This window comes from Lynx rufus, unplaced genomic scaffold (assembly GCF_022079265.1).
Source record: "Lynx rufus isolate CCGP_SWC_20201006 ecotype Redwood Valley unplaced genomic scaffold, mLynRuf1.p SCAF_8, whole genome shotgun sequence".
In the NCBI taxonomy this organism is placed as follows: domain Eukaryota; kingdom Metazoa; phylum Chordata; class Mammalia; order Carnivora; family Felidae; genus Lynx; species Lynx rufus.
Genome location: NW_025814896.1, coordinates 133,109,877 through 133,125,905, shown reverse-complemented (window position 1 = coordinate 133,125,905; position 16,029 = coordinate 133,109,877). Strand labels below are relative to the sequence as shown.

At 48.5% G+C, this 16,029-nt stretch overlaps 1 protein-coding gene across 1 annotated transcript in view; it reads right to left on the bottom strand.

Annotated features, from left to right (window-relative positions):
• The window catches only part of NOL10 (nucleolar protein 10), a 91,680-nt gene that overhangs the window by 48,960 nt on the left and 26,691 nt on the right, over nt 1-16,029 (bottom strand). The window contains exon 13 of the mRNA XM_047068940.1: nt 9,125-9,177. Coding sequence (XP_046924896.1) covers nt 9,125-9,177 — 53 coding nt within the window. The remainder of the gene's footprint in view (nt 1-9,124; nt 9,178-16,029) is intronic.

Here is a 16,029-nt window from a genome sequence, read left to right as displayed (position 1 = left end):
GTGATTTGCCACTTTGAGGGCTATACTTGGACACCAGTATATTCAAGGCCATTTCACCATACACCAGGTGGCCAGACAGATCTCACATCTGGGGAATTTCCAAATACCCAATCAGTGGACACAAAAGGGCTTTCAGTGTTGGCTCGGAACTGAAATGGATCCACCGGACCAATCGTGGTCCAGATTCAAACCCACGTCTTAGGAGCCTGCATAGCACCTTCAGCCAACTCCTACTTCAAAGCACAGGCATGCACAGGAAGAAAAACAAAGGCACCGTTTCCAATCTTTAAAACAGATAAGTCTTCCTTACCCAGATGAAAAGCCAACTTCTGCACAAATTTCAAAAAGGGTCCAACAAAAGCTAAATGCCCTTACCTTCATATTTTCCTTTTGTATTCTTCTAGGAAAGACTTTATCCTCTTAACGGCATCACCATTAAACCTTTTGGACAGGGTATTACTTTTATAAATCTGTCAGTACTCCCAAATACAAAGATTGCATCACTCCAAGATGTTCTGATCTAGCTGATTAGAATGCACTGTCAGAGCAAAGGAACTGATCCTTATCCTACTGTATAAAAATTACACTCTGGCACTTAGAAGCCATGTTCTTCTTTTTGTACTTTTGTCATTCAATAGTGGTAGCAGCAAAAGGCAAATGGAAAATGCGAATTTGGTAGAACAGCTAAAAATTAGCATCGCCAACCAGCCACTGTGGAAGCTGACAATCATTATCTAAGATTCTCCAAATCACAGTCATCGGGTTACTCTCCCACATCTTAGTTTTATTCATTTTTCACCGCGTGCTACCTGGATGCCTACCGTGTAACAAACAGGCGCTCCTTCAGGTGCTGGGAGTGCAGCAGTGAAAAGGCCAAAATGTGCCCCCGAAACCCATGCTTTGTATTAGGAGGAGGAAAGACATACATAAATATTTGAAGTAGATAAATAAGTGTCGGGAAAATATGTGTTCATGGAAAACTATAGCATTGCCTAAAGCAGGGGCCAGCAGACTTTTTCTGGGCCTGGTACATTATTACAGGGCTTGTGGGGCATATGGCCTCTGTGTCAACTGCTCAGCTCTGCCATTTTAGTCCGAAAGCTGCCGAGGACAACACGTACACCAATGGGTGTGCTGTGTTCCAACAAAACTATTTACAAAAGCAGGTGCTTGTGTTTAGTTTGCCAAACCCCTTCGAGCTGATGTGATTCTGATTTTAAGGAATCTGTCTTCCAAGTCTGTAAATGGAGGTAACTGGCAGCAATGCAAAATACCAGACTTGCGCGTGAGTTCTGTCCCGGACAACTGACCCTCCACACCTCTGACAAATCCGATCCGTATCCACCTGCACGCACCCAACTCAACGCAACTTTATTCCACGTAGATCTGTGCTTTTTTTAGACTCCTCCTTTGATCTGGTATAACTGGGTCCGGTTCCCTCGTTTAATTAACAGGCTAAGTAAAAAATGTAACACGTTTATCTGGCATCTACGTGAGAGTCATGATTTCACGTTTTTCTGAAATGATCTTTTAAGTTTCGGAGGTCTCATCAAGAAGCGCAACAGATTCACCTGACGGCCAGGCACACCCTGACAGCCCGAGAAGTGCCCCTCACGTGGGCTGCTTAGGTTCGAGCACAGCTTTCCCCTTGGCCCCCAGAGGTGAAGCTCAGGGGGCGTGTACAGCAGAACTCTGCTTTTCTAATTTTAATTTTCCTGTCTACTAACTTGACGTATTGGTTTTGGTTCACTTATGTTACTCCCCCTTGGTGGCAACAATGGCTGGGGATTTGGTGACCTCCATAAACGGATTAATGGGTTACAGAGATCTCTATTCTCCGATGGGTGAGAGAAAATGGAGACTCTGGATTTTTAGCCTTTTTCTGCATGTAGGTCATTTTAAGTCATGAAAGGGCTTATGCCAAGCAGAGTGATAAGCCTCTGGAAGGTGTTACGCGGTAGAGTGTTATCATCCAATTTACGTTTTGTCTTTATTTTTATATTTAAATCACTCGGGCTGTTATATGGAAAACAGACTGCAAGAGAGAGAAGAAAAAAAGAGCAGTGAAGAGGCCATTCTGGCAATCCAGATTGAGAGCACGGGAACCGAAGCACTGGGAAATGGCTGGATTTGAACCACCAGGAGCGGAGTAGATGTGGCCTGCAGACAGATGGAGGAGGGGGAGTGAGTGGAAAGGGGTGGGGAGAAGGATGGCTCCTGGCTCCTGCACTCTGGGCCCCGATAACTGGGTGAATGGTGATTCCTCTGCCGCAACAGGAACACCTGGCAGGTGTGGGGTGAGGGTGGGGAGCTGGGATCAAGAATTCCACTGCGGACCTATTAAATATATGTGCCTGTTAGAGCTCCAAGTGGAGAACCCACGTAGGTTAGTGGATACTTAACTATAGTTCCGAGAAGGAAAGACTTAGATGGCAATTCGGAAGTGATCAGCCCACAGGTGTCAGAGAAAGCCTAGGGACATATGAGCTCCTTGGGAAAGAATGTAAACAGAAGCGACAAGGACTAAACTCCTGGGTACACTAAGATTTGGAGGTCAGGAGGAGAGAGGTAAGGCCCGAGCCCTGACCGCACTCAGAAGGAGCAACCAAGTGAGACTGAGAAAACCAAGAGAATACGGTGTTCTAGAAGCCAAGGTAGTGTTTCAAAGAGGACTGGTCAGCTGTGCCAAGTGTTATTTAGACATTAAGTTAAGCGATCTGTGTGTGATATACATATTAAGGAAGCAAGGGCACCTGACTATTCGTACAGCTGGCTCTCCTGGAAAAGCATTACTTTCTCGGTTGGCCCAGATTCACTCTACTGTTCACTTTGTTTCTAGAGATCATGCAACAGATCTGTCATTCACCATTTTGCCCCCAGATATGTGCTGTGATCATGAGACAAAAAGAAGACCAAGTCTTTAACCCTAAACTTTAAGATTAAACCAGGAAGAGAACATCTATACAGAAAGGAGAAAGGAGACATAATGGGGTGCCTGGGTGGCTTAGTCAGTTAAGCATCTGACTTCGGCTCAGGTCATGATCTCGTGGTTCGTGAGTTTAAGCCTCACGTTGAGCTCTGTGCTGATGGCTCGGAGCCTGGAGCCTGCTTCGGATTCTGTGTCTCCCCCTCTCTTTGCCCCTCCCCCTGCTCGCACTCTGTCTCTCTCTTGCTCTCAAAAATAAACAAGCGTTTAAAAAAAAAAAAAAGGAGACATAAAATATTTATGTAAAATGGAGACTGATAATTGCAGTCTGATCCTCTGACCACCCCCCATCCCGGAGCATATTCCTATCACTGCACCCCAATCCTTTCCTTCACAGCATTTGGCTACACATTTGTTTACCGTCATCTTCCCCCAGATCGTGAACTCACAAAGGCAGGACAGGAAGGTGGTTTCACTCACCAACACATTCCTGGTTCCAAGCACATACAAGATGTATCCTTGCTGAATAAACAGAACCACTGGTCGGTCTCCTCCGTTTACTTTTATCATACAGGAAATGATAAAAATACTAACAGGCAAAAGAGCTAAGGGCCACCCATCTAAGACTCTTAGGCATTTACTTTTCAGACATGGTCAAGTCCGTTGTAAAATAACTTATTTATAATTTGGATAGCTGACAAAAATTTGTTACATTCTTAAGAGGTGGAGGTAAGGACTAATGGTTAGAAAGCACTCTATGGCTATGCTCTTAAAGTCTTCTGGAAAATTATGCCAAAGCGCCCCAGAGCGGTAATATTTGAAATACTGGCCTTAAAGAAAGATGCTGCTGTATCTGAGAGTAGCCAGGTAGCGATGAACAAGTATCCGGAAATGCCTCTACAACAGTCTGACAAAGTGGCTGAGTTCAGAAATAGGCTAAAAATCCAATCTGCCACAGACAAGAGCAGGCAAGATTATTTGCAACTGAATTTTTTGGTCTTGGTCACAAAAGCCCCTGGAGAACGAAAACACTGATGAGAAAATTACGCCCATTTTTAGTTCTTGAGCAACACACCAAGTGTGCCCAAATGCCAGTATCCATATGGCTACTACAAAATGTTTCATGCCACTTCCTAAAACCGACTTCCGGAGGTGACGGGTTGTTTCCAAAGCACCCCCCCGACCGCCCCCGCAAACCACGTGGCACTTCCTGACTGTGTCTCTGAGGACCACCGCATGGACGTGTGACCCAAACCAGCGACCAAACCCTTACGAAGACAGGAGCAAGTGAACCCAGGGACGGTATCAGAAGCCCTTGGCCCGGCAAGAGACCTTTGCGCAGCTCAGAGTGACAACTCGCTGAAGCGAAGAGACGTTCTTTCCTTAGTCTGAGCCTTTTATTACATTTCACAACGTTCGGCTGCTGAGAAACGTCTGCATTTCCTTGGGCTTTACATGCCTTGGTGAGGACGTGCGTGCGTGGTTTGTACCCAAGTGAAGCAAGTACTCTTGAGCGTTTATGATTCTCAACACCTCGTTATCTCTCTTCGCAAAGACAGAGTTTTGTGGGCTTATGCGTTACGCTGGATAAATTCCAGCGCTATTTCCCAGCAAAAATACAAGTGCTAATGCAGGTTAAATATAGTCCTTTGTGTTTTCGCTCTGCCACATTTTCAGGTAACGGGGCTCCAAAATACTTTCCAAACTGAAAACACAATTTTAAGTTAAATAAGTAGTGAAACTTAAAATGTTTAATGCTTGGTCGATTTTTTACAGACAGTAAAAACATTTCCATAAAAACAATAGAGTTATCTTTTTTCCTAAGGAAATGTTTTAAAATAAAATACCTAACCGCCAATATTGACTGCTGGGTTCGGTGATATTGCATATAATCTTTATAGTGGCTTCAATTTACATGCTTTAAAAATTACATTTTTGGCGTTTATTCTTCTAAATCAAATAGCTTCCTAAACAAATAATAACGTGTCCTCCCCTTACATTTTCCCTCAAGATTACACATCCATATATACATCCTCGAGCTTACAAGTAATCAACTATTCAGGCGTGAGGGGTTTCAGGAGCTCCTAACACACTGGGAGCTTGGAACTCAGGGTCATTTCCAACAGAAACAATATTAACCACACTGGCTGGGTTTCGGGAGGGGTGCCACAGGAGACTCGGATTCCCTCTAGAGTCTACACAGAGGCCAAAGGCTTAATTATAAAGAACTACCCTAAGATTAAATTCCATTTCAGGGGAAAACCAAACCTGAAAAACTATTCCTGGCATTAGTCTCAGGAGCTGCAGTTGAATTAGACCCTGGAATTTAAAATGCAAACAAACAAACAAGCAAAATAATACTTCCTGGCCTCTGAGAGGGAAGAAAGGGGTATACTAAGAAAATGGGGAAGGAGCTGCAGGAACCTTGGCCGTAAAAGATTAGTTGCTTGAGGGGCTCTGTATGTGGCACAGCGTATACACCGGGAATTACATTTAATCTATAAAGATTTCAACTATTCAAGAAAGATGGTATCAGATAGAAACGCAAAACTTAACAAGCTCAAAGAACATTAACCTGCCTTCCTTTTTAGTACAGGCCCAAAGCGGGGGAAAAGAGCTTTCATACCTGATTTATTATAAGATATTAATACAAATCGCAATCCAAACCTCCTAAATTTGGCATGAATCATATATTAAAAACACACTTCCCCGCTTTTATAGGCCTCAAACCATTGTGCCAAAGATCAGTTTGGTAAATCTGATAAAATCTTATGACAAATGGCAGGCTTTCAGACCCCTGGGCTCTCTCCCTGCCCTGATGGAATCTTCCAAGTGAAGACAAGGGCGCTGTAAAACACCAGGCAGCGCAGGGTAGAAAGGCAGGTCGGGAAGGAGCGCCGAGTACAAGTCCCAGCACTGAGCTTAGCTGCGCAAGAAGGACGTGCACCCGCTGTCACTGCGGTCACCCTGAGCGGATGGTCCCTATGGGCTTTTTCATGGCTTCTGTTAACTCTGCGTTACAAAGCTGAAACTAAAAAGCTCTTAGAAGAGAGACTAACATTTGTCAAGAAGGCAGTTTCTCACCCCCTCGTTGGTACTGGCCCCTATCATTCAAGCTAATTAAAATCCCCGTTACTTGGAACAGAAAAGCCCACCCCAAGAATGAGGTACAGAGAAGTGAATAATGGGTCTCCTCTAGTTCTAAGACGATACAAATGTCACAGGCCAGGCAATGAAAAACAGTGGAGATGACGGGGCCGGAGGGGCGGGGGGGATGGGTGAAACAGGTGAAGGGGATTGAGGGTACACTTGTATGAACACGGAGTATAATGTGTAAAAGTGCTGAATCACCATACTGTCCACCTGAAACTAATGTAACAGTGTGTTAACTACACTGCAATTAAAGTAAAAGGAAAAACAATGGAGACCACTCAAAATGTTGTAGGTAATTTTAATGCCTTGGAATTAATACTTCTGAAGTGAATTCAAGAAACCAGGATGCAGATGTTTATATAAAATAGGACTTCACACCGATAGCATCGTAACTAAAAGTTATTGCATCTCAATATTACCAACATTTATAATATTACAAAGAGGGAATGGGTGGTTTTTACTTCCTTATACTTTGTAAAACACTGCATAAATAGAAACATTCATTCATTGTCTGATAAAAAAAAAATGGTGCGCCATTCCTTTTAAAGATCACTTTATAAAGCATACAACATGTACCAAGGGGAAAATAATTTTAAGTTTATTTTCAGAGACAGAGGAAAAGAGAGCGTGCGTACATGAGCAAGGGAGGGGCAGAGGGAAAGAGAGAATCCCAAGCAGGCTCTGCACTGTCAGTACACAGCCTGACGTGGGGGCTCGAACTCATGAACCGTGGATCACGACCTGAGCCAGAACCAAGAGTCGGACGCTAAACTGACTGAGCCACCCGGGCGCCCCCCTCAAAGGGAGAATAATTTTTAATATCCCCCAACCTCTTCCTCATCTACACACTTACCCAAGCAGAAACAGGGCTGCTGTCTTCGCTTTTCCCTCTTCCTGACTCCCTACGTCCCGTCAATTGCTACGCGCTATCTTCCAATTCTTCCCCACCGCCCCCAGCGGCGCACAAACCGGGAAGGTGGTCTTACTGCACGAGCGCTCAGGACCGCCCCTCCTGTGTCTACACTAAGGGGCTCTGCGGCCTGCAGCTCCTGACCCTTTCTGCAGGCCCCCTGATGCAGCCATCCATGCTCTTAGACCTCTGTCCCCCTCCACTGGTTGAGTCTCCATACAGTTGACACGGAAATGCCTCTAGTATACGGGACATCAACACCTTCCGGGCAAGTGCTAAAGGCCAAAGCACAGTAAGCACTCCAACGAGGACCTCTCTCGGGACGAGAAGTAAGGTTTAGGGGCTGGGCGGATGTATTCTGTCTGGAAGATGACGTCACGCGGGACCCAGGCAAGGCATCTCTTGTGATCTACACGAGCCCTCGTCAGCAGACACCTCTGAGACACGCCGTGCGGCAACGCGAGGACAGCAAGCCTCTGAAATGACCTCCTGCCTGTTCAGACTCCTCTCAGATCCCAGAACCCAAAAGGCTGCGACCCCTGAGAAGGGAAGCCCGGCCCAGGTAACGCGGGCACCGTCGTCCCTCCTGCACGTGGCTATGGTGTCATCTTACTAGACCCTGTCTAAGCCACTGTCCTAGTGGCAGCCAAGATAATCCTCCCCAGATGCAAATCTGATCCCATCACTCCCCCACTTAACGCCTGTCTAGGACTCCCCGCCGACACGCCCACCGGGCTTACCAGACGCTGCGCCCCCGGGCTCCTGACCCCGACCCCTCTCTCTCTGTGGCTCGGCCACGTGGGGGACTTTCTCCCTGATGTCTGCACAGCGTTCCCTCCACTTCCAAGACCTCTCTCGCACTCTGCACCCCACCCTCTCCTTCCCGTGGACGTCACCATTCCCCAGGTCTCTCCTGGGAAGTCCACCCCGCGGGCAGGTTTCTCAGTACCCTCTGTGCCCCCCGTCAGCTCCCAGCCCCAGGCTGGGGGGTGCGTCTCCCCTCCCGAGCCCCAGAGCGCCCTCCTTCGTCCCGTTACGGCGTCCCTCACGCTGGACTGCCTCTCTTCATTCCCTGCCAGGGGACTGCTTGAGGGAGGGGACAGCGCTCCACACCCCGTGACACTGCCAGCGTCTAGATGGGGCTGGACGCACAGTGGATGCAATCGATGAATGTATTCCCTGACCCCACGAAGACAAGGAAAGAGGGATAAACTGACAGGAAGACAGAAGCGGCGTCTGAGCGGCCAGGGAAAATGGAACAAAGGACAAGTTTGCTGCTGGAATGGCCTGTTTCACTAACAACCAAGAGTACCTCAAAGTGCTTTCAACAACTTACCGGTTTCCTGAAACCACAGAAAGCCGACACCCACCAGAATACTTTTTTGGGGGAAATACACACACCGTTAAGCTATTTCAAAAGAACCACGGTAAATATGAAGAACGTTCCGAAATGGAGGCTGTCAGCAGTTACAGAATTCACGTCCCTAAAGTCTTGCTCTGGAACACTCCTCACCCCTCCCGTCCTCTCCCCAAATCTCAGAAACGGAGCTGTTTGTCGGCCATAAAGCGATCGAGTGCCAGCTCTGTACTATGCTGTTTTCTGTGTAGGGGACCCTCTTCCCCGTCTCTTTCTTACTATGATCTGAAACGTAAAGTTAGGGAAGCTTCCGTCATATGCAAGAGAAGAATTCTTTAAGGAAGAACAAAGGGCCAGGACTGGCTGTGTGCCGGCACCAAGCAGGTCCACCTGAGACAGGTTTCTTAGGTGTAACTTGTTTGTAAGAGAAATGACGCGACTTAAGAGCACCGGGCTGTTGGTTCAGGATCAGGCCTCCTGATCGCCAACGGCTTAAAGTTCAAGATTCCGAAATACTTGGAAACAAAATCCAAACGTAAATCTGAAGAACAAAGACTAACTCCTGTCTACTTTAGTGGGATATTAAGCAGTTTCCCATAAAACGATGGTCAAGCATTCTTTTCCCGGCTCCAGGAAGCAAAGCGAAGCTACCCGTGAGCCCGCTGTGCTTAATTTACGCAGCCGCAGGCAGACCCGAAGGCCCTCAGTACACCCAGTTTAAAAATAAACTACCTTTGCTTGTCCTATTTTTACCGTAACTCCTATTCGTATTACTTACCGGAATGTAATAGATGCCCATCTTGGGGGTTTCATTGGCAGTAAGAAGCATTCCTAAAAATAAGCACAACGAGAAGGGTAAACAGGCGGGGAAAAGGAAGGTGCCCTTTTCTAGTTGTTTTACACTATGGACCGGTGCTCCAGGTGCCCAGAAGACGGTGCGTGGCGAAGAGCCGGACCCGGAAACCAGGCGGGTCATGGGCTTCCGTCCCCGGCCCTCCTAGATGGGGCACCTGAAGTACCGTGAAGTTCTTTACGACATCCCCATCGGCGAAACACTCCAGCCAAGTACACAAGCAGTTCCCACCGTCGGGTGCTCAGGCCTACGTAGAGCCTGCCATCATCCTCCGAGGGGTTTTCAGCTTTCAGTACAAGTTTTCAGCTTTAAGTACATGGACAAAATGTAGTTCTGGTACACCATTTATGATAATAAACTGAAGAAATTAAGAACAAAGGCTTCTTTCTGTTAATCAGGAATCCAAGAACCAAGGCAAAGCATCTCCCACAAAATACCACGGCAAAGTAGTTCCTAAGGTTTGCGTTAAACCTCACGTCCGAGTAGAAAACCAAGGGACTGACTTGAGCGGGTGCTGTGTGCAGCTACACCAGCAAAGAGCTCTCCAGGGTCTCACAGCCCTTACTCTTCCCAATAATTCCGTCGTCGGGGAACCTAACGGCCTCAACTAACAGAGTGGTTAATCATTTAGTCTTCCCGGGATGCACATTTTAAGAAAGCAGAGCTGACAGATGGGCAAACTTCCTGGCATTCAATGACGGCACCCGTTACCCCAGGACCCCATCACTCTGTGGCACAGCACCAGGATGCACATGTCCCAGGCTTTGTTCCTTGCCCTCTGCCACCTGCGGCCTACTCCTCCCCGCAAGCCTCCTGAGGCGGCTCCAGTGCTCACAGCCCGTTCCAGAATGACGGCACTTTCTTTTTTTTTTAAATTTTTTTTTTTTTTCAACGTTTATTTATTTATTTTTGGGACAGAGAGAGAGACAGAGCATGAACGGGGGAGGGGCAGAGAGAGAGGGAGACACAGAATCGGAAACAGGCTCCAGGCTCTGAGCCGTCAGCCCAGAGCCCGACGCGGGGCTCGAACTCACGGACCGCGAGATCGTGACCTGGCTGAAGTCGGACGCTCAACCGACTGCGCCACCCAGGCGCCCCCAGAATGACGGCACTTTCAATGCAGCTGAAATCAGCCACCGTCTGGGGAGTTCTTTACAACCTGGTAAGCGCCTTCGCAGATACTATCTTGGTGCACATGCAAAAAATCTCTGAAATAACAGCATCCTTATTTTACAGATCAAAAAAAAGTTCAGAGGGACTGAGTGCCCTTGTCACAAGCCAGAGAATTTTAGAGCCAAACCTCCTACGTCCTTTAGACACGGTGAAAGAAGTTGTTCTGGGGACTGAGGAGCCAGATTACCACCAGAAAGAAGGTTCTTGCCAAACATACTCCCTAAGCCTGGCTTCACTGGCTTGACTCTGAACACGGATCATTCAGCAGTGAGCATTCCACAAGGAAACACAATCACACCTACCCACCAAACCACAGAGAGGGCTCTAATCTAATGGCTCTCAAGAACCCAGACTGGACACGGCGATTGTTTTCCACATGGAATACGATCTTTCTTGGCCGTATATGGACAATGATAGCAGCTGACTTACCACCGAACTAAACCGGGGAAGGTCAGGACTAAAACCGATCATGAACGAGAGAAACCGGCAACCTCAACAAAGCCCAAGAACAAGAAGGAAAAAAAAAAATCAAACTAGTGAAAGAAAGCTCAGCAAAAATTAAGATGATCATGGGCAAGAGAGGAGAACTTTATCTCCAGATTAACAGTGTGGCCTCACAAAATTAATTTGCTCAAGGTCACCACATAGCTAGGAAGGAGAGTAGCTGATATTCTATGGACTCCAAAGCCCGTGCAACGCAGGACTCTAAAACCACAGTAACAACTAAGATAAAATGAAAAGCCTTCTCGCGGGGTCAAATAATAAAAATTTCAGAAGTGCAAATATAAACACCATACAGCAACAGGAAAAATGTTAATATCACATCAACTGGAAAGCAAAAGACAACTATACACACAGCATGAGATCAATGATTGAAAACATACAAACATGAGATTAATACGAGAACTTCTCTCATGGAAATTGTAATGGTACTCGTGAAGAGACTGTGGGCTTATGAATGATTTTTCCTTTAAGTTTCCTTTATAGTGATGCTTATTAAAATGACAATACCAATTAAAAAAAATTTTTTAAACATTTATTCGTTTTTGAGAGACAAAGACAAAGTGTGAGCGGGGGAGGGACAGAGAGGGAGGGAGACACAGAATCGGAAGCAGGCTCCAGGCTCCGAGCTGTCGGCAAGGGCCCGACGCGGGGCTCGAACTCACAGACCGCGAGATCATACCCTGAGCTGACATCAGACATCTAACCGACTGCGCCACTTAAGCACCCCGACAGTAAAAATTTTAAAAGAGAAGAAAGAGCTCAACAGTGCCTAGAGTCAAAAGAACACGCATCCAGTCTGAAACGGCACTGTAGAGTGACATATCCAGCGTCCCGTGTGGCCGAACAGGGCGGCCAAAGAGGATGGGATGGATCCGCAGCCCCCTCCCGGGAAGCGTGAACATTCGGATTCTCCTGTGCACGTGCTTCAGAGGCCAAAGGATTCACTGAAGCCCAGAGTTCCAAAACCAGATTGGATGCTCCCTGCCAGTGCTACTCACTCCACTCCCAGGGCCGCCCTGCAAACTGGCCCCCGGCCAGGCGCTGAGTGTAGAAGTGGAAAGGAAGAATTCAGAAAGCTGTATAGTAATGCGACATTGCAGGGAGATCCCCACGTGTGCTCCTTTCCCTTGTAACGTCTTTTTACTACGTTTTACAAAAGTATCGGGTCTGAAATGGATTAGAAATTTAAAAACAAAGGAAAAACACAATCTCCGCCGTCGGAAACATCTGCACTGACACGTACAGCAGCGGTCACCGCCTTGAACAGCTCAGAGCAGAGCACCTGTGAGAACAGAACCGTGTCAGGGAGGAAAGGCCAGGACACTTCTTCCATGTGCTCAACCGCGGATGTGACTACGGAGCTTGGGACTTTACCGTACAGGGCACCCAGGATGTTTCCACATGGCTCGAGCTGCTCTTTCCCATGTTGGGAGAGGACACTTGCCACAGATGGGAAGGCGACTGCACACTGAACGGGGAAGGCCGTCTACAGGGGCCTGGAAGGCGGCTGGGGAAACCACACTGGGTGCTTTACACGATCATTCAGCCTGAATTCAGTCTTTCTGAGCCGAAAGCCCATCTTCTTTTCTCTGTAGCAGTGATTCGAACCCAGCGATCCCGGGTCCCAGCGGCGGCGGGGCTCAGACACCCGTGAGCCCGACAGGCGCCGCGCCACGCCGACACGCCGTCACGGAGCCGACCTGCAGGGCAGGCGCCCGGCGCAGAGACGCCGGAGTCGGCCGAGTGAGCAAGAGCAGGAACAAAACAGCAGCCAGGAAGGCGGAGCCGTTTCTCAATATTCTGAGCAATCTTCGTATTAGAAAAACATTACAAAACAGTAACCGTGATTCGGCTCTAATTACTTCAAAATGAGTAAGTGAGAAGATAAAGAAAGAAGGACGTTTTAGCTTTTCTAAAATATGATTAAGCGCCTGATGATTAAGCATAAGGCATCAAGAGCGGCGTCAAAGGGAAGAGGAACAGAGCAGGGGAGAGCAGCACAGCGCGTGAATCACACCCACTCACACGCAACCCCCACGGCAGCCGAGGCCCTGGTCTCACTGTGCTTGCAAAGCTCAGGGAACAAACCATTTGGCTATTTTTTGTGTTTGATTCGCTTCTTACAAGTTATTTGACAGTGAAGCTGTCCTTCTGTTCGAAACATCACTCTTACAATGTCTACCTCTCAGGAAAGTACATTTTGCAATGGGGAGACCCTGTGGTCACCTTAACCCAGGGACCACGCTGCCCCTCCCTGGCCCTGGATGCTTCCGGGAAGGGGTCTGACACAGGGGACCCAGCATTCCTCGTGGCCACAATATCTCACCTACGGTGCGTCACAGTCAGATTTAACTTCTATCTGAGAAAAAATACACGGGCTGGAGGCACAAGGTCAATGACATTATGACAACCAGCCACACGAATCCAGGGTGAGGGACATTCTATGCGACTACTGCCCTGATCTTGGAAAAATCAAAGAAAACAAAAACAACAACAACAAAAAAAGGACGGGTGGGGGGACACGACTATCGCAAACTGAAAGAAACTAAAGATGGCCCCAGCTCAGCGTAACACACAACCTTCATTACGGCCTGGTTCCTAACAAGGAGCTACAAACGGCATCTGGGGGACAAGCGGGGAAACGCAGGAATGGACCGGAAGTAAGACAATACTGGAGACCGAGAGTCATTAGACGGGCTGGCGGTCCTCAGTCCCTCTGACGACACGGACGCCGCACGCCCTCGGTGGACTTCCATAGCTCCCTCGCGCCATAGCTGCGCCCTACACTGACTGGGCCAGATCCCCAAGTCTGGGCCAGAGCCGTGCAACATAAATATCGTGTGAGGCTCACGTGTGATTTCGCATTTTCTACTAGACAGATTTAAAAAAACTATTTCAAAAACAGGTAAAACATATTTTAATGTATCTTATTAAGCCAGTATGCCCCAAACGTTTCCATTTCAATATATAACTGACATAAAAAATTAAAGGTCTATTTCGCGTGATTTGTCTCCACGATGTCTTCGAAACCTGGCGGGTAGTTTATACTCAGAGCACACCTCACTCAGTTCAGGTCAGTCACCCTGCCGGGTCTCAAGGGCCACACACGGCCACACGTGACCATGCAGCTTCCGTCTCTCAGCACCAGCTGCCCTTCAAACTCTCACCCCCCAGGGGCGCCTGGGTGGCTCAGTCAGGTGAAGCGTCCGACTTCGGCTCAGGTCACCGTCTCACGCTTCGTGAGCTGAAGCCCCACGTCGGGCTCTCTGCTGTCAGCACAGAGCCTGCCTCGGATCCTCTGTCTCCCTCTCTCTCTGCCCCTCCCGGGCTCTCTTGCTCTTCCAAAAATAATAAAATCAACATTTAAAAAAAAAAATCCTCTCACCCCTTAACCCAGCCGCCCGCTCACCAGCCTCGTGCCAACCTCAGTGCCACCTGACTTTACTCCTCCTCGTGGGCAGCTCAGACCCGGTTTCGGACCGTCTGATACTCTCTAACGGGGACCCCGACATCCTCATCTGCAATTTATTCCTGAACTCGTCCACACTGGACGTCACCCCACCACTGCAACAAGACCCTCTCCGTGACCACAGACACACAGCGCCTCATCCTTCTCGGGAGAGCAGCACGTAACTAGAAAGGGCATGGGCTCCAGAACCAGGAAAGGCTGGCTCTACCCGAGGCCCTGCCACGGCCAGCTGAGCCACCAACTCCGGCCCAGTAACTCAACAGTTCTCACCTCCTGAGACGTGAGACAGACAAGAAAAAAGGAAAAAACGTGTGTGCCACTAACTACACAGGGTTCTGGAAAGATTAAACGATACGTGGTCATCACCGAGCCCGGAAGCACAGGAGCATTAAGAACTTGTTCTCTCCTTCCCGCCTCAACCTCAGTCGCCCTCAAGCTTGCCGAGCAGGGACCACTGCATCGCTCGTGCCCTAGCTTCTGCTCTACTTCGAAATCGGTCACTCCTTTTACTGCCATTCTGTCCGTTCCTGTTAAGTTTCTCAGCTGGCACCTCCTCCCCCTCAATCCCCGCTCAAGTGGACTTGGGTCCTGCTGTGTACACATTCCCATGGTGATCTCACGCACTCCCACCTCTGAAAGACGCTCTGTTTACAGGCCTCCACGCTTTGCAACCGCAGACCTGCTTCTCTTGAGACGGCACTCTCTGCGTGCACCTGACCTGGCTCCCGCTGCAAGGTGGTGGGGCAGGGCAGGGCCTCACGAGCACTTGGGAAACACGCTTCTGGGCCCTCCGCCCGGATACTCTCAGTACGTCTGGGACTGGGCCAAGGAACCTGTCCTTTTGAAAAAGCTCCCTGGGTGATACTGACAGCGGCCAGGTTTGAGACCCTCTGCCAGACACTGTCACTGTCCCATCGCCTCCTAATAATATTCAAATGTCCAAAAAAGAAAACAATCTCTCTAAACCTGCTCTGTCTCCTATGTTCTCAATCAGCTCAGAGCATCCCCTCCTACTAACTTTGGTTCAAAACCAATGTACCTTTTAGAGGACGGACAGCACAATCTGAACAGGTCCTGACTACAGACCGAGCCCAGATCATTCAGCACATCATTCCCGGACCTCCTCCACCTTGGTTCCCAGGAGGGCCACCAGGGCTCTGGCACGTAAGGCTCCATCGCTTTCCCAAACGAGCCCCACGAACGGGACCCTGTTGCATCTGCCACAGCCTATCCTTCTTGCCGTTCTCACGCTGCTCCCTCACAGGGATGTGCCTCATCTCGCCGCCCCACCTACCAAATCTCACTCACCACTCCAAACACACCTGAACAAACATCTCCTCTGGCATCTCCCCTCCCCAGTTGCTCTGGCCGAGGCTTTCTCTAACACGCTGGCGAAGTGCTGTTTGTACACACATGACAGGTCTCTCCTGCTCTGCCTTGTACCCGTCTATCAAAATGGGCTGTGTGTGTCTATCCTCAGAACGCAACACTGCTTCAGAGTGGGAACTATTCCCATGTTCTTTCCTGCCCCCAAATTCTTCACCAATTTGTCTCAAATGTATTGTAAAATCTTGAAATCCACGATGTAATCCGCAAAACAGTATACAATACAGAAGATACCAAAACCCCTGGCTTCATGAGCCTCGTGGGTTATCGGGCAATCCCAGCCTTCTTCAAACCTCTA